Source organism: Lepidochelys kempii, chromosome 1, assembly GCF_965140265.1.
Source record: "Lepidochelys kempii isolate rLepKem1 chromosome 1, rLepKem1.hap2, whole genome shotgun sequence".
Taxonomy (NCBI): domain Eukaryota; kingdom Metazoa; phylum Chordata; order Testudines; family Cheloniidae; genus Lepidochelys; species Lepidochelys kempii.
Genome location: NC_133256.1, coordinates 206,488,190 through 206,507,238, shown reverse-complemented (window position 1 = coordinate 206,507,238; position 19,049 = coordinate 206,488,190). Strand labels below are relative to the sequence as shown.

Sequence of the window (19,049 nt, the reverse complement as noted above, 5' to 3'; positions counted from 1 at the left end):
GAGATTTGAAAACAGGGTTATAAGGGGATGGGTCTCTCTTTCTCAAAAAGGCTGACCTGGCTTAGGCACCTCCAGGAGAGGGTTCATGGCTGCGAATCCTGAGTAGAGTTAGGCATCAAAGTACCTCTGTGGATTAGGGCGCTCAGCCCCTTCCTGCACCCCGCATGTTACCTGTGGCTAACTTAGGTAGCTTCTCTTTCAGTTTCTGCAAATCACTTTCTTAGGCACCTAACTCTCTGTACAATGCAGGGGTTGTTTAAGTTAGGAGAAATTGATGATAGATTCAGGTATTTCTTTGATGCAATCCTCTTCATTTAGAAAAATGTCCACAAAACACTGTTTCTCTGAAAACAGAGGAACATACACAGGGGGCAGTTTATTTGTTCACAGTTCCAGGTCTGTCAACACTCTGCCCAGAAAGCCCTTGACGTTCTCTCAGGACCATACTAGTAGTGCTTTTCTTTCTGTGTCTTGCTTTCAAGCTGCTTGTTCTTGGCTTTCTTGGTGTTCTCTCTTCTCTGTCTCCCTGCCTTCAGTCTAGTCTTCGGGCAGTGGTTTTCATTGTTTGAGCTATTACTAAACAAAGGTTTCAGAGTAGCAGCTGTGTTAGTCTGTATCCTCAAAAAGAAAAGGAGGACTTGTGGCACCTTAGAGACTAACAAATTTATTTGAGCATAAGCTTTCGTGAGCTATAGCTCACTTCACTTCAGGGGAGGGAGGGCTCCTGCCTCGTACTGAGAAAGAGGGGCAATCAGCAGGTTATCTCAAGTGCTTATATACGAATGCACAAAGCCTTGGAAACAAGCAGGGAGAACTGGAGGTCCTGGTGATGTCAAGGAATTATGAAGTGATTGGAATAACAGAGACTTGGTGGGATAACTCACATGACTGGAGTACTGTATGGATGGTTATAAACTGTTCAGGAAGGACAGGCAGGGCAGAAAAGGTGGGGGAGTAGCACTGTATGTAAGGGAGCAGTATGACTGCTCAGAGCTCCGGTACAAAACTGCAGAAAAACCTGAGTGTCTCTAGATTAAGTTTAGAAGTGTGAGCAACAAGAGTGATGTAGTGGTGGGAGTCTGCTATAGACCACCGGACCGGGGGATGAGGTGGATGAGGCTTTCTTCCGGCAACTCGCAGAAGCTACTAGATCGCACGCCCTGGTTCTCATGGGTGACTTTAATTTTCCTGATATCTGCTGGGAGAGCAATACAGCGGTGCATAGACAATCCAGGAAGTTTTCGGAAAACGTAGGGGACAATTTCCTGGTGCAAGTGCTAGAGGAGCCAACTGGGGGGAAGCTTTTCTTGACCTGCTGCTCACAAACCAGGAAGAATTAGTGGGGGAAGCAAAAGTGGATGGGAATCTGGGAGGCAGTGACCATGAGTTGTTTGAGTTCAGGATCCTGACACAGGGAAGAAAGGTAAGCAGCAGGATACGGACCCTGGACTTCAGGAAAGCAGACTTCGACTCCCTCAGGGAACGGATGGGTAGGATCCCCTGGGGGACTAACATGAAGGGGAAAGGAGTCCAGGAGAGCTGGCTGTATTTCAAGGAATCCCTGTTGAGGTTACAGGGACAAATCATCCCGATGAGTTGAAAGAATAGTAAATATGGCAGGCGACCAGCTTGGCTTAACAGTGAAATCCTAGCGGATCTTAAACATAAAAAAGAAGCTTAGAAGAAGTGGAAGGTTGGACATATGACCAGGGAAGAGTATAAATATATTGCTCGGGCATGTAGGAATGAAATCAGGAGGGCCAAATTGCACCTGGAGCTGCAGCTAGCAAGAGATGTCAAGAGTAACAAGAAGGGTTTCTTCAGGTATGTTGGCAACAAGAAGAAAGCCAAGGAAAGTGTGGGCCCCTTACTGAATGAGGGAGGCAACCTAGTGACAGAGGATGTGGAAAAAGCTAATGTACCCAATGCTTTTTTTGCCTCTGTCTTCACTAACAAGGTCAGCTCCCAGACTGCTGCGCTGGGCATCACAAAATGGGGAAGAGATGGCCAGCCCTCTGTGGAGATAGAGGTGGTTAGGGACTATTTAGAAAAGCTGGACGTGCACAAGTCCATGGGGCCGGACGAGTTGCATCCGAGAGTGCTGAAGGAATTGGCGGCTGTGATTGCAGAGCCACTGGCCATTATCTTTGAAAACTCGTGGCGAACCGGGGAAGTCCCGGATGACTGGAAAAAGGCTAATGTAGTGCCAATCTTTAAAAAAAGGGAAGAAGGAGGATCCTGGGAACTACAGGCCAGTCAGCCTCACCTCAGTCCCTGGAAAAATCATGGAGCAGGTCCTCAAAGAATCAATCCTGAAGCACTTGCATGAGAGGAAAGTGATCAGGAACAGCCAGCATGGATTCACCAAGGGAAGGTCATGCCTGACTAATCTAATCGCCTTTTATGATGAGATTACTGGTTCTGTGGATGAAGGGAAAGCAGTGGATGTATTGTTTCTTGACTTTAGCAAAGCTTTTGACACGGTCTCCCACAGTATTCTTGTCAGCAAGTTAAGGAAGTATGGGCTGGATGAATGCACTACAAGGTGGGTAGAAAGCTGGCTAGATTGTCGGGCTCAACGGGTAGTGATCAATGGCTCCATGTCTAGTTGGCAGCCGGTATCAAGTGGAGTGCCCCAAGGGTCGGTCCTGGGGCCGGTTTTGTTCAATATCTTCATAAATGATCTGGAGGATGGTGTGGATTGCACTCTCAGCAAATTTGCGGATGATACTAAACTGGGAGGAGTGGTAGATACGCTGGAGGGCAGGGATAGGATACAGAGGGACCTAGACAAATTGGAGGATTGGGCCAAAAGAAATCTGATGAGGTTCAATAAGGATAAGTGCAGGGTCCTGCACTTAGGACGGAAGAATCCAATGCACAGCTACAGACTAGGGACCAAATGGCTAGGCAGCAGTTCTGCGGAAAAGGACCTAGGGGTGACAGTGGACAAGAAGCTGGATATGAGACAGCAGTGTGCCCTTGTTGCCAAGAAGGCCAATGGCATTTTGGGATGTATAAGTAGGGGCATAGCGAGCAGATCGAGGGACGTGATCATTCTCCTCTATTCGACATTGGTGAGGCCTCATCTGGAGTACTGTGTCCAGTTTTGGGCCCCATACTACAAGAAGGATGTGGATAAATTCGAGAGAGTCCAGCGAAGGGCAACAAAAATGATTAGGGGTCTGGAACTCATGACTTATGAGGAGAGGCTGAGGAAACTGGGATTGTTTAGTCTGCAGAAGAGAAGAATGAGGGGGGATTTGATAGCTGCTTTCAACTACCTGAGAGGTGGTTCCAGAGAGGATGGTTCTAGACTGTTCTCAGTGGTAGAAGAGGACAGAACAAGGAGTAATGGTCTCAAGTTGCAGTGGGGGAGGTTTAGGTTGGATATTAGGAAACACTTTTTCACTAAGAGGGTGGTGAAACACTGGAATGCATTACCTAGGGAGGTGGTAGAATCTCCTTCCTTAGAAGTTTTTAAGGTCAGGCTTGACAAAGCTCTGGTTGGGATGATTTAATTGGGGATTGGTCCTGCTTTGAGAAGGGGGTTGGATTAGATGACCTCCTGAGGTCCCTTCCAACCCTGATATTCTATAATTCTATGATTCATCTGATGCATTGAGCTGCATCCGATGAAGTGAGCTGTAGCTCACGAAAGCTTATGCTCAAATAAATTTGTTAGTCTCTAAGGTGCCACAAGTACTCTTTTTTTTTTTTTTTACTAAACAAAGGGACATTTAATTGTTCTCTCAGTTAGCCTGAATGGAAAGTGGCTAGCACACCCATCAGCTTCACCAAATCTGAGGCTGCTTGTTGGTCAAAGACCCACCTGCTGGGAGTTACCCAACCTCCGTCAAGGTATTTAATTAGGACCTAAATAGAAGTGGCCTGATTTTCAGTGTAGCTGAGCACCCCACAGCTGCCACTACCTTCAGTGGCTCAGCACCTCTGAATATGGAACCATATAAATGTTGATATCTAAATATGGATACACAAGCTTAACTTTACGTACCCAGCTTTGAAAACGTTGGACAGTATTTCTTACTTAACTATCTCACATTTAAAACATGTATGTTTTAATTATTTAATAATGTAATTAAAAATCCCTATCATTATTATCATGGGGCTATCAGGAACTACATTTTGGAAAGTAAATGTCTACATTATGTTCACTATATATTTTCATGAAAATGCAAATAATACTCCTGGGGGAATTCTGCGCCACTGTGCATGTGCAGAATTTATGTCCCCTGCAAATTTCTTGGCTTCCCTGCAGAAAAATGACTTTCTGACAGGGAAGTATAGGGAAGTCACAAGAGCGGTCATGCACTATGTTTTGGGTGCACAGGGCAGCTGTCAGAGAGGTAAATCACTGTGGGGCACGGGATAGGACTGAGGAAGACCTGGATGATGGCTCCTACCCTGCGCTGGGCTCTACTGCTAGTCCCAGCTGGGCTGGGGAGGATGGGACTTCCTTTTCCCCTGCACAGCATCAGGGACCAGGTCAGACCCACACCCAGATTTCTCCCCCAACTGCAGGAAGCTCTGTAGTCCCCCCCTCCGCCCGCCACACACACACACATCCTGCACCCATTGCTCCTCAGCTGCAGTGGGAGGGATCCCTGTACAGGGAGCTGCTCATGCATCCGTGCAACCCGCATGCATCCAGACCCCCTCATACCCAGACCCTCCCCGCCCCCGCACTCAGAACTCCCCCGATGAGCCCCACTACCCCTGCACCTGGTCCACGCTGATGAGCCACCCACACCCGGATCCCCACCCCACTGAGCCTCAACCAGCTGCACCTGGATCTTCACCCCACTGAGCCCCACTCCTTTAGCATCTGGACCCCCCACTGAGCCCTCAACCCTCCCTGCCGAGCTCTACACAGACATCCCCCCCCAACTGAGCCCCAACCACCTTCACCTGGACCCCCCCCACAGAGTCCCATTACTGTAGCACCAAAAAAAACCCAACAAACCCCTGTGTATCCAGATCCTCCATGTACCCGGATCTCCCAGATTGCCCCATACTTGGATCCCCCCCACACTAAGCCCCTCCACACTTGGATCCTGCCTTACTGAGCTTGCCTGTCCACACTTGGTGCACCTGGCACAGAGGGGGGTGTTTCTGGGACAGGCCCAGTCCTTGTGCTGTGCCAAGGTTGGGTACAGCCTCACCACTGAGTCCATGTTCTAGGGGGAGCTGCACAGTGATCTCCAACCTCTGTGCAGCCATTGGCCTTTGCTCCCCAACGCCATGCTGGAGCCTCCACATTTATTTGACAAAGAAAATTTGCAGAATTTTAAAATATTATGCGCATCAGTTTTATATTTTTGGTGCAGAAAGCCTCCAGGAATAAAATAAATAATTGCATGAGTGTGTCAGTACTCATGTAAGTATGCAGTTTGCTGATTTGACCCGCAAATATATACTTTGTATGCAGGTACCCATTTGTATGTGCAACTGCATATAGTAAAGATGGAACTTAAACACTTTTCTTTGAAAATTTGGCCACAAATGTATACTTTAAAATCCCTGAGTATTACTTATGCATTGGCACTTAGGGTTAGGATTCTTGACATGGCATACTTAGCCAAAAACATTTATTTTGTCTAGCTCTGCCACTCCTACTCCTATTACCCTGAACGTTTAGCTGCCTAGCACAAAACGATGACTTGGCTATAACTGTAATTGTGCTAGCTCCCATCTGGACTTAGTAGCAAATTTCTGTTTTTAAAAGATTTCATAGCCCAAATGATTTTGTGTGTTTCCCATCATAGGTCATGGCTGATGGCAGCACATCTGTCTTCATTCCCAGCATTGATTCTGATGGTGAGGAAGATGGATACTTAGTACCAATACCAAAAGAAGTTCATACTCCTGTCACATATGGTGAACATGCCCCCAGGTAAACCAAACATACCACACAGGGATTGGTTCTTGGTCCTATGCTATTTAACATCTTTATCCATGATCTGGAAGAAAACATAAAATCATCACTGGTAAAGTTTGCAGATGACACAAAAATTGGGGGAGTGCTAAATAATGAAGAGGACAGGTCACTGATTCAGAACGATCTAGATCGTTTGGTGAACTGTGCACAAGCAAACAGTATGTGTTTTAATTCAGCTATATGTAAATGAGTACATCTAGGAACAAAAGAATGTAGGCCATATTTACAGGATGGGGGACTCTATACTGGGAAGCAGTGACTCTGAAAAAGGTTTGAGAGTGATAGATAATCAGCTGAAGATGAGATCCCAGTGTGATGCTGTGCCCAAAAGAGCTAATGCAATCCTGAGATACATAAATAGGGGAATCTCGAGTAGGAGTAGAGAGGTTATTTTACCTCTATATTTGACACTGGTGCGACCCGTGCTGGACTGTGTATCTAGTTCTAGCGTCTTCAATTCAAGAAGGATGTTGATAAATTGGAGAGGGTTTAGAGAAGACCTAAGAGAATGATTAAAGGATTAGATAACATACCTTATTGTGATAGACTGAAGGAGCTCAATCTGTTAAAAAAGGGAATGCGTGACTTAATTACAATCTGGTTTCAGAGTAGCAGCCATGTTAGTCTGTATTCGCAAAAAGAAAAGGAGTACTTGTGGCACCTTAGAGACTAACAAATTTATTTGAGCATAAGCTTTCGTGAGCTACAGCTCACTTCATCGGATGCATGCAGTGGAAAATACAGTGGGGAGATTTTATATACACAGAGAACATGAAACAATGGGTGTTACCATACACACTGTAACGAGAGTGATCAGGTAAGGTGAGCTATTACCAGCAGGAGAGAAAAAAAACCTTTTGTAGTGATAGTCAAGGTGGGCCATTTCCAGCAGTTGACAAGACTGTGTGAGGAACAGTGGCAGGGGGGAGATAAACATGGGGAAATAGTTTTACTTTGTGTAATGACACATCCACTCCCAGTCTTTATTCAAGGCCAATGTAATGGTGTCCAGTTTTCAAATTAATTCCAATTCAGCAGTCTCTCGTTGGAGTCTGTTTTTGAAGTTTTTTTGTTGAAGAATTGCAACTTTTAGGTCTGTAATTGAGTGACCAGAGAGATTGAAGTGTTCTCCGACTGGTTTTTGAATGTTATAATTCCTGACATCTGATTTGTGTCCATTTATTCTTTTACAGTCTCTACGTCATTCTCGTTACAGAGTGTATGGTAACACCCATTGTTTCATGTTCTCTGTGTATATAAAATCTCCCCACTGTGTTTTCCACTGCATGCATCCGATGAAGTGAGCTGTAGCTCACAAAAGCTTATGCTCAAATAAATTTGTTTGTCTCTAAGGTGCCACAAGTACTCCTTTTCTTTTTAATTACAGTCTGTAAGTCTGTACATGGGGAACAAATATTTAATAATGGGCTCTTCAGTCTAGCAGAGAAAAGTATAACCAAAGGCTAGAAGTTGATGCTGAACAAATTCTGAAGCTAGGAAATAAGGATTACATTTTTAATAGTTTTCAGAGTAACAGCCGTGTTAGTCTGTATTCGCAAAAAGAAAAGGAGTACTTGTGGTTAGTTAATAGTGAGAGTTATTAATCAATGGAACAATTTACCAAGGGTCATAGTGGATTCTCCATTGCTGTCAATTGTTAAATCAAGATTGAATGTTGTTCTAAATCATATGCTCTAGGAATTATCTTGGGGACATGTTATGGACTGTACTGCACTGGAAGTCAGACTAGGTTATCATAATGGTCCCTTTTGGCCTTAGACTCTATGAATCTGTAGGCTCACATTTTCTTTATTCAGTAGTCTTTGTTTAGTTATTTGATACCACCATCTTGACCTTCCACTTTCTCATTATGCCATCACAATGTTCTTTCCTAGAAAAACGTGTGTGATTCTAATGTAAGCTGGAACTAATCAGATTTGTTTGGGTGATTGTTTAGGTTCTTCATTGTCTATGCTGATGGTTCAGGGACTGAACTCCTTCGGAATAGTGACATAGAAGAATACCTTGCTTTGGCATATGGTGATCCAGCTACTGCAGTCTTGCAGGAGCCAGTACAAGAATGTCCAGGTAGGGATATTTCATTTCCTTTTTGCCAACCCAGTTTAGAAATAATTAAAATAGTTGGAGCAGGACAATCAAAACTTTTAGTTAGGTAGGAAAAATGAAAGTGCTCTTCCTCACTGTGCTCATACTCCAAATTTGCCACCCCGCCAGTCCCATAGTGGTGACTGCACTGCATCCTATTTCTGCCCAACTGTAACAGTGTATATGGGCTTCTTCTCCACAGAACATGAAAGTGGCAAGGAGTGTGGAAGAAAGAACTTATAGAAAGACTGTGGGATGTAGTCAATCAACTAAATGACTGTTTGATTAAGGGAGAAGTTAACACATATTTGGTACACTTTTATCCTTTTATATACATGCAAATGGAAACAACTATTAAATACATCAATACTGGGAATTTATTTTGGGGTGGAGAAATCACCAAATGTCTCTTGTTAGTTTAACCATCCAACTGTATCTATGGAGTAAAATGATCACTGTGAATGGTGGCTCTTTGCTATTTGGGAAGCCACCTCTATGCATTTGGTGTTAAGGACATTGAAAGATATAACTGGGACAGGGATTATTAATAGCATATGGGGCCTTCTACCTGTAGGTCCATGGAAGTAACTGAATGTGGTTACTCTCTGAAGGCTTGGAGTGGCTTGTGTGAAATGAATTACCAGGACTCAGTGCCAGTCCTAGTGAACAAGCTATGGGAAATGTCTGAAGGGGACAGACCTTCACTAAAGAAATAAATTGTAAACAAGCCATATAGAGAAACATATATAGTATCCCCTTAATGTGGAGAATACAATGACAAAATGACTGCGTTAAGTAGTAAATAACGGTGCAGTTCTCCCAACGGCTAATCTAGGGAGGAACTGAGAACAGCCATCACACTATTCTCTCAGTCAGGTTTTACACAATTTGAAATGTTGCTTCCACCAAAAATAAATGGCTCCCCAGCAGAAAAATTGAATAACATCAATAAAACTGCCACTGGCATTGAAAAGAGGAAGAGAGAAAGAGAAAGGGGAACACATGAAAAGAACCAGGAGGGGAGAAGTGGGAAGTTCAAGAGGAATCCAGATTTATGATGCTTCTTCACACTTCAAACTTTTAGGGCCTTCCCACCACTAGCTTGGCTATTTTTGCTATATTGACAGTGGAGCTTTTCTGCTCTTATACTCATATGGAACATTGTATCATTGTGACAAAACATCTCATAGTGATGTAACTTTCTTATGTAGTGTATGAGGCAGAATATAGGGCTCAGTGGATTTTTGGTCTGGTAGGAGAGGAAAACTTTAAGAAAGATCTGAAAACTGCATCACTCTTGAAGACTTGATAATTAAGATACCTGTAGGGTTTTTTTTAAAAAAGCTAGAGTTCATCAGAGAGTAACAATTACAAGTAATTAATTACCTGAGGTCTGAAAGTGAAATGTAAAATAGGATCAGATGCAGCTCACAGCAATGCCTACACTGAATAGGTAAGTGTAGCCTCAGTAAGAGTTCCATATGCAGGCTCAAGATGGTGCAATGCTGTAGTTTTTTCATGGTCTGCAGCTCTTACTCAATATGAGGTCATTTATGCTGCACTCCATCATATGCAAATTAGATGTATCCCTGAGACTCCTGGCAAGTTGCAAATGCAATCTGTGGTTTGGCAAAGTTTTGGGTGATCCTAATCCAATATTTACCTATCTTGCAGTCACATTGTGATCCAGTCTTGTCTCTAAACATCAGTGGCACATTCTTGCATTCATTTCAAGAACATGCTTTACATTTACATACATTCTTTCATCTGAAGATTTCAAAACCCTTCATCAAATTCTCCATTCAATTTGGATGCAAAATTACTTTTATTTAAATGTTTTTGACCCAGGTCTTCTAAGTATTACTGTTCTCCGACCATTGACTGAAACTTCTCCCTGGGTAATGAAGAGAGAATCATCCAATATTGTTCCTCCTAGCCTCCAGTCCAGGAACTGGGATACATTTCCTCCATTTGAGGTATAAATCTTTCAAAACTCTTTTTTCTCCCTGTTTTGCTATTAGGCATTGATGTTACTCTATTATTAACTATTATATTTATTATTTGCACATAGCACTCGTAGATTGGATTCATAGATTATAAAGCCATAAGAAACCATTGTGATCTTGTGGTCTAACCTCTGCATAACACAGGACATCACTCTATCAATTTCTATTTGAGAATTTCCAAGCACTTTATGTACTTAAATTAATTAAACCTCACAACATCTATGTGAGGTAAGTAAATATTATTATTCCCAATGTATAGATGGAAATCTGAAGCACAAAGATGTTAGTTGAGTTGACTAAGTCTAGCTCAGAGCCAGAAACAGAAACAGAACTTTAATTTCATCAGTCCCATGTTTTAGCCATAAAACCATGCTGTCTCTTTAAGACAATCCAGAGGGCATCCTCATCAAAAAATATTGATTAGATTAAATTAGGCTAGGTTCAATTAGATTAGGATGGGTTAATGTAATAAGCATGCAACATGCAGGAATTCACTGTCCACTGACTTCACTGGTTACATTCATAATTAGATTAGGGTAGAGATCCAAACTTTGCACCTATTCCCATCTTTGTAAAGTAAAACTCTGAAATCCAAACACCACTGATCTTGAGGGATCCAAACTTCATGGCTTGGGACACGTTTCTACATTTCAGCATAACAGCTTGAGAGGATGCCATGTGAACTTGGTCATAACTATAGATCCTGGGCTGAGAAACACCCTAGCCTGAAATTCAGCCTCTGAGTTTATTTAGCCCAAGTTGCAATTCTTGCTTTGTGAGTAGGATGCATTTTCATGTAAGTATCTCTACAATCTTGCTTTCTGACTTGTTGAGAACCTTCCATGTCAGTATAATAAATAATCTCATGCTCGGTTTGCTCATTGTTGATTGTGTTCAGAGGAAGATTCCAGGTCCACCATTTGGCACACATATTTGGAAAGGTCTGTGCATAGGATCCAAAGAGCTGACTGGCTCTCCAGCACCTGTACTGAAATGCCCTAATGTGCTACAGATCCGTAACCTGATCCAGTATGAGCCAGTCAGTGATGAGCTGAGACAGAAGCTGCAGCTGTCCCTCAAGGTAATGCAGGCATAGTAACTTCATTCTCTCAGTAAACAGAAATTTACTGACAAATCAAGTAGCGTATATTTCTCACACACCTCTGAGACGAGAGCTGTCAGTTACTTGGAATCCAATAATCCTTGTACAAATATAAATTTACATAAATATTTAATATTTTATATAAATATTGTAATATATTTTTAAAAAATATATAAACCCCAGATAGGGAAGGGCACTGACTTTGCGTAGTTTATTTCACAATAAAACTAAAGTGCCTTGTTTTCACTATTTCTTTTCCTCAGTATAGCTTACTCACATTAGTTATCCCAATTGTAAAACACTTTTTTTTTTTTTTAGCAGCAAAGACAAGGCTGTGTCAGGGCTGAGCCACATTGACACAAGGTGTGTTGTGAGAGAAGTTTTACTGCCGGTGCCTGTGCTGTACTTTTTTTGGGGGATAAACAGTCTCTATGGCTGTCATTCAGACAATGCTTTCTACTAGGAAAAAATCACTTAAAGGAAACCACATAAAATTCATTTTAAAAAAAATCTTCCATCTATTATTAATAATAACATATATTGCCATTGACACAATGCTGAAAATCAAATAATTGTTTAGATTATTCCATAACTTTTCACATTTCACTCAGCTTCAGCAGCAGAACTAGACTGGCCTGTTTCATTTTCATTTATACTCATGTTCTAGGTGCAAAAATGGTTGTCATTTTTATTCACAATATCAAAGAAGAATGTGTGAATGCCAAAACAAACATTTTTAATTGGAATATTTTAAAATTCTATTCCTATTGGGGTTTTTTCATTCTTTAATTTGTTTTCCACTTACAAAATTTAAATTTTGGACAATGTGCCTATGAACACAGTGCAGCCCCTTTAACAAATAAAACAAAATCCTATACCCAGGGCCCCTTCTCACCCCAAATGTATGGGCTGAACTCCCCATCTCTGTTAATGAGACTCTTGCATGCCTCTTGGTGTGAAAATAGACCTTATAGAATAGGTTAAATAATCTTAGAAAAGTTTACATTTCATGTGATCAATTTTTATTTCAGATATTAATTAAAGGTGTCTTATGTCACAGATCTGGTTGAGCTCCCCCCTGGACACTCACCAGACTGCTTTGAGGGGATCAAAAACACTGAATTCCACGTGGCCTCAGCTTCCAAGGGCTGAGCACAGTTTAGGCTCTATCCCTGACTTTAAGACTCTCGAGGTGCAGACCTCATGTCTGATGCCTCTTGGCAGTGGGGGCCCCAGAGTCCAATTACCTAGGCCCTGGAACTAATGCCATTCCCCCCAAGCCTCTGCAGCAGCTTTTGCATGTTCTGCAGAAGTCCCACCAAAGGTGTGAGCCATCGATTGTACAGTTTACCTCTTCAGGACCATGCGATAGTGAAAGCCAGCAGACACACAGACAGACTTTGCACAGGATTCTAAAACACCATACTCTTTACTTAAGTAGTTCAAGAAATACACAGAGCTCCACACTGCTCTGGGCTTGGGTCGAGTCCTCTGGGGTATCTGGGATCCTTCTGCAGTTCATCGTTTCTCTTCAGAATCATGGTGCCTTCTCTAGGTCAGATAACTTTCCCTGCCCTTGGTTGGTCCCACAGTTAAACTGAACCCCTGGATAAGAACGGCTGTCCATCTCTTCCTCTCTTCCAAAGCTTCCTGCTACAGTCTCAGTGAGACTCTTGTGTTTATATGTCCCCCTACCAACACCTGGTTCCTTTGTTCAGCTCCTGCTTTGGATTTTACACTTCCCCTCCTTTCAGAGGCCTTGGAGAGACTAGCTTCTCCTAACCTCAGCCAACCCATTGTCCAAAGAGAAAAGGAGTACTTGTGGCACCTTAGAGACTAACAAATTTATTTGCGCATAAGCTTTCGTGAGCTACAATGGGTACTCCTTTTCTTTTTGCGAATACAGACTAACACGGCTGCTACTCTGAAACCTAACATTGTCCAAAGGTGTTTCAACCTGAATAGGCAACCATTTAAGGTTTAATGGTTGTTGTCCCTGATCTGGCACAGACATCAGCAAATGGTGGATTCCACCTCCACACAGAGGTGTTCCATGAGTCAACAATTTCATAACAACTTCACAATATCAGCCAGAAATTACTAGTTGTGGATAGACCAGTTCCCCAAATTGTCCCACCTCATGACACTATGAACTGAGCTAATATAGAGTTTGAAGTCCCATTACCACATGCAATGTACAGAATAGGTGCCCTTAATCTCAGCAGTTAATCCAAGTTTTCTGAAGTGCAGACCATGGGTCAAAAGTGACCCATGGTGTTCTGAAATGCAACCTATTGGTTATCTTTATGAGTGAGGGGCAGCCCATCTATAGATTGACCTGAAAGATCCAGACTGCACCTTTAGTCTCCACGGGTCGTGTCACAGTTACCGGGCTAACTGCACCTCTGGCACCTCCTAGGTTCTCCAAGTGCAATCCCTCTCCATCTCAGGTTTCTAGTCATCACCTGTCTCTCAGGGTGGAATCACGCAATTCTCCCACTCTCAGTGTAAGCTCTGGGTTGCAGTCCCCTGTGTATCAATTCTGATTTACCTCAGCAGGTCTGATTTATATCCATACCCTCTAAAGCAGTGACAGTGGTAAGCAGTGACCAACCAGCTTCCTTAAACAAAGTATTTTTTATTTAAAACAAAAGCATTTCAGTGAAAACATTTTTTTAAACAATAAAACAGACTATATGCCTATCTAGTTTGTTTCTAAGACTTAGGAATCCTTAGTTCTGGGAAGTCCCAACTTCTTTAGACTCCTTCCACAGAGGCTTTCACACTCTCCGTCAACCTGGCTCCCTAGAAACTCCATACTGACAAGTGGCAATGCCCCTTCATCCCCATGAGAAGCACTTTTTACTCTTTAGTGTTCCTCCGAGAATCAGGTTCCCAGGCTGACAAAACAAGTTTGCATCTTCCTTGGAGATAGGATCCTTGAAGCTAGCAGCTTGGCTCATTGTCTTTCAAGTGCATGCTGGATTGTCATTATCTAGAACTGTTGTGTTGCTTTCTCATTTGCTCTTCCCAAAGCCCCCTGTTAAATTAAATCAGTGCACTCATAGAGGAAATTCTAACAACCCTCCATAGTTATACTGTAACTTTACCTCACTGAGCGGTTCATTTACAGTATTCATAGCATTGTTAAACATCAGTATTCATATATCAATACATAGCAATTCCATGTCCATCACAGGTTGCATCTCCAAGGTGAAAATAGGAAAACTTCAGTCTGTTTCATTTTATACAGATTAAGTGTGTTTCCTGGGATTATTTTATAATACTAAGCATGGTGTCATCACTTAACCAATCAGCAAAAAAGCACTAAACATTGAGAAAAAATGTAAGAGAAAAATAAGCATTGTACTTTTGTTTCTGACACAGAGAAAAAGAAACTCAGTCTAAAATGTCTATTTCTCCATTTCCTACTTGGTACATTTCACAATACTCTATTTTAGAACAGCAGGCTCTCCCACACTATACAGAACTCTCAAGTACCCTGGATTTGGAAGGGCATTCTGCATTTCAGCTGCATCAGGTAATGCTCCACAGACATGAGAGAGCTGCCCATTAAAATTCTCTTTAACATAGGGAAAGTCCACTGAAATGAAAGCTAGGATATCCAGTCTCTCCTCTGCTGACTGCTCTTTATATTTCCATGCACTTCATTCCATTCATTTGATAAATAAGATACTGGGAGGTTGCAGAGGATTACTGTAGTCAGAGGCGGGAATAGAATGCAGGTCTGTAATATGGTCCTGCCTGTCACAATTAATGTGCCAAATCTATGTGATTGGCCTTCCTGACTGTAACCACCACTCAAAACGCTAGATCCCATTCCCCTCCTCCCTCTCCTCGCCACACACACACACACACACACACTTTCCCCAGAGCTAGAAATAGAACCCAGAATTCCTAATCTTCATCATTCTACTGTTCTCTATCAAATAGTTCTGGAACCTTCTGGCAAAATGTGTCACATCCCTCTTAAGTGAGTGGTCTATAAAAAGATGTAAGTTATCCGTCAAATCCTAGTGTTCTTAGCTGGAGATCTGAAAATCCAAGGTTCAAACCCTGCTGTTGACCCGTATCAGGGGATTAAAACTTTGGTTTCTTGGTTTTCTTTTTTAAATAACTGGCTTATTTAATTAACATAGTGAAAACATCCTTAAAATAGATTTTATAATTAAAAAACATGATCATCTGTCAATTATGGCACAATGCACAACAAAACACAGGTGATTCACATTTCAATCATTCGTCACACATTTTATGTGACTGGTTTACACACTGCTAGGTTTGAAAGTTTGGAGATACGGCAATACGTGCTATGTGTAGAAGAGGAAGTACCCTAATGTAGTCACTTGATTTTTATAGTACATTTGAAAAAAGGTCTTGTTGCAATAAAGACACACTGACTGCTTACATCTCTTACATTTTTGAGATGCCATTCTAGCAGGACTCAGCTTTACTCATTTGCATTACATACATATACTGATTACATACTGGTCTTTTAGAAGCGGGCAAATTTTTAAACTTCTTATACCAAATTCCCAGGTTAGGCCTCTGCATTTAAAAGATTATAAAATAGGTCTGCAGATGGCCCTCAGAATAAGAAGGAACCCCTAGAAAGAAGCAGTGCAATTACGGGCATTCCAGAGACCTTTGTAATGCTTATAATAACCAGAAATGTAACTCAGTCCATCGAAGTTGTTTATACATCAATACCAGTTCTATGGGTATTCCAGGAGTAAGTGACTTACAATGATCAGTAGAGAAAGATGAAGAGAGACATAACTGATAGCACTAACAGCCACTAATACTTTGCGTGACTTCACAGACATGACAGAACTGCATTTGTGGGGTAGAACAGAAGACATGATCCTAAGTACACTTGCAAAGACAGTATTTCTCCTTAGAAAGTTGCCTCTGTAGCTCCCTACTGTCAGTCATGAGAAGGTAGCTTGAAACTACTTACGTTAGAATAAAACTTCTTTTGTTATAGAAGAATTTTTAAGCTAGAGACTCACTTGGTCAGAACCTAGCCAAGAGCTAGAGGAGGGGGCTCAAGCTTTTCCTTCTCCTTCCCCATTTCTTTGGAATTCAAAGAGGTATGGAAGAATGCCTGTTCATGAATCCTTGCATGTAGTTTGCCATCTGGATAGGGATGTGAGCCTAGCCCTACCCATGGTCCCTACTTTTCCATCTAACTGAGCTTCTAAGTATAAAGACTCGTCTGACAAATAGAACTCCACCATAGTTTCTTGACCCTGACAATGTGAATCCTCAGAGGCAATATATACCTCACTTACTAATAAGTAAACTCTCCTCCATATGAATGTCCATTATGTTTACTTCTGTAAAACAAACAGTTGCATCTCCCATATCCTTTATTCACTGCTCCACTAGGAATACATAGACTACATCCTGAAGCAGGAAGATGAGATGCAAGAGATGATCATTAAAGAGCCAAGAACAGAGGAAGAGAAGGGTAATGCTGCTGACCTCCTCAAACTGGTTATGGTGAGAGAACTTCATTTTGAATTGTTTCTTTTCAATATCAATTATTGAAACTCAGGGTCTATTTACACCAGGAGCAATATGGCACTGTCACTTCTGTCAGTAACCATGCCAGGTGCTTGCCGCGCCTCTAAAATACATCATATCCATTCACAAAATAACAAACAAAATCTTAGGATGTAATATAGCAGAACACCAGCTCTACTATAGTTCAGGTTGAGCAGTGCTTTCTGTTTAAAAGTTGACTCTTCTTAAAATCCATGTACTTACTCAGATTGTCTTGAAATTTTCTGTACCTCATGGGGTTGCCTGGGTAGTGTTAGTTGTCCACATCTGGTGTCCTTTGAGCAAAGGATTCCTGAGCAGAACTGAGCAAAAATTTTCAGATGAAAAATGTAGAGTCGGTTGAGCTGAAACTATCTGTGAATTTGACATGAATTCACCAAATACTTTTGGCCAGACCACAAAAATTCAAGGCTAGATTCACAAAACAGCAGCAATGGCTGCTGCTTGTGGTGATGGTGCCTGTTATATTTCTGGACCCAACAGAGAAGGAGATAGACACAGGGAGCTGACAGAAACACAGATGTCTGCTGTGCTCACTTTATCGTTCTAGCTGCAAAACTAAAACTAACATGAAAGTGAGGCTTTGCACTGTGGAAGGGAGAGTATCCAAACATTTAAAGAAACAGCATGTCCCATTCCTCCATCCTACTTTAAAAAACTTTCCAAGCACATTCAGTATCATGTGCATCATGAGAAGTGGGCCTGGGGCGGAGCAGGGGCAGACTGTGGGCAGCAGGCTGCAGACTAGCTCCCTGTCCCCCCTCTTCCACCTGCAGCCCTTCCCACTGTCCGCCCCCGCTCTGCCCCAGGCCCTCCCCATCCCCCACTCGCCCACCACCACTCGCCACGTCCCCTCCTTTCCTCTACCCTCCTGCCCCCATGAGACTTCCCCTGCCGCCACCTGTCCCTCCTCAGTCCGCCTCCCCCGTGAGACCCTCCCATGCCTGCCACATCCCTCCTCACCCCTCATGAGACCCTCCCGCACCCACCGCAGCTTTCCTCTCCTCCACCCCCTTCTCCCCTGAAGCCTCTGCCACTCACACTTTCCACGTACCTCCTCTCCTCCACCCCTTTCTCCTGTGGGGGTGGGCGGGTGATGAGGGACTTGGAGAGTGGTAAGTGGAGGGGAGTCTCTCAAGGAGGTGGGTGGAGGAGAGGAGGGATGTGACAGGTGGGGGGGATCTCATGGGGGAGGTGTGTGAGGAGGGAAGCAGTGAGTGGAGTGGAGGAGAGGGCAAGGAGGGACTCACCAGGCAGTGGCAGGCAGTGGGGCCTCAGGGAAGGGGCAGAGCAGGGACAGGAAGAGGCAGAGCGCAGGCGGGGCCACCACAGCCCAGGCCTCTGGTGGCAGGGTGGTGGCAGCTGTGTCACTGGAGGCTTAGCGCCTCTGGCCTATTATACTCGCTGCCCATGATGTACATGGCTAACATGAAACATTATATAATCTAACTAAAAGTTGTGGGTAGATTACTGCAGACTCTTAAATTGCAAGGGATTATTCTGTCCTGGAATAGCAACTCACTAACTAAACAATTTATCAATTCATGTGCACATCTGGTTTTCACACTATCTTGAAATAATGTGGGGAATGACAGTGCAGCTGTGTTCTGAACAACAGGAACAGTTGGTGGCAAGGAATCAACTGGCTCCCTGGATCTGGTATCAAATTTTCTCCCAACAAGTCACCAAAATTAGGAGTTGTAATGGAAGGAGGTTCAATTACAGAAACAAAAAGTCCTGCTGGATCATCCCTAGACTCTGGTACTTGTCAAGGCTGCAGCTGGTCCACATGTCGTTTCTTTGCTTCCTTAAATGCACAATCACACTCTTTAGTCCATTTCCATTTTTTCTTTGCTTGTAACAGTTCATGTAAAAGTGCCAATGCTGTGGCTGGATTAGGCAGAAATTTACTGTAGTAGTTAAGCAGTCCTAAAAATGAACATAGCTGTGACTTGTTCTCTGGTGATTCAAGAACCACCTTCTCTTTCTCTAGTGAGTTTCTGAAGCCTGTGGCATCAATTACACATCCAAGATATTCAGCTAAAGGTTTGAAAAACTCAAATTTGTCTTAATGAACTCTCAGCCCATGGTCTTCCAAATGTTGCAAGACAGCATCCAAATTTTGAAGATGATCCTCTTGATCCTTTCCTGTAATAAGGATGTCGTCCAAATAACAATGAATTCCATTCAGTCCCTTCACAATTTCATTTATGGCTTTCTGGAACAGGGCAGGTGCCAATGTGATACTGAAAGGCAATCAGCTGTAACAAAATAAGTGTTTTTGTAT

General features: G+C 42.8%; 1 protein-coding gene across 8 annotated transcripts in view; it reads left to right on the top strand.

The window, feature by feature from the left end:
- Window positions 1–19,049, top strand: part of SPAG17 (sperm associated antigen 17) — a 307,771-nt gene that overhangs the window by 256,452 nt on the left and 32,270 nt on the right. For 5 of the 8 annotated variants that reach the window (XM_073310300.1, XM_073310290.1, XM_073310281.1 and 2 more), the window contains exons 32-36: window positions 5,787–5,914; window positions 7,917–8,047; window positions 9,914–10,041; window positions 10,970–11,152; window positions 16,586–16,699. In XM_073310300.1, the coding sequence (XP_073166401.1) occupies window positions 5,787–5,914; window positions 7,917–8,047; window positions 9,914–10,041; window positions 10,970–11,152; window positions 16,586–16,699 (684 nt within the window). Of the gene's footprint in view, window positions 1–5,786; window positions 5,915–7,916; window positions 8,048–9,913; window positions 10,042–10,969; window positions 11,153–14,634; window positions 14,715–16,585; window positions 16,700–19,049 lie in introns of those variants that run through there. The other 3 variants (XM_073310346.1, XM_073310318.1, XM_073310310.1) reach the window with 3 other exon arrangements.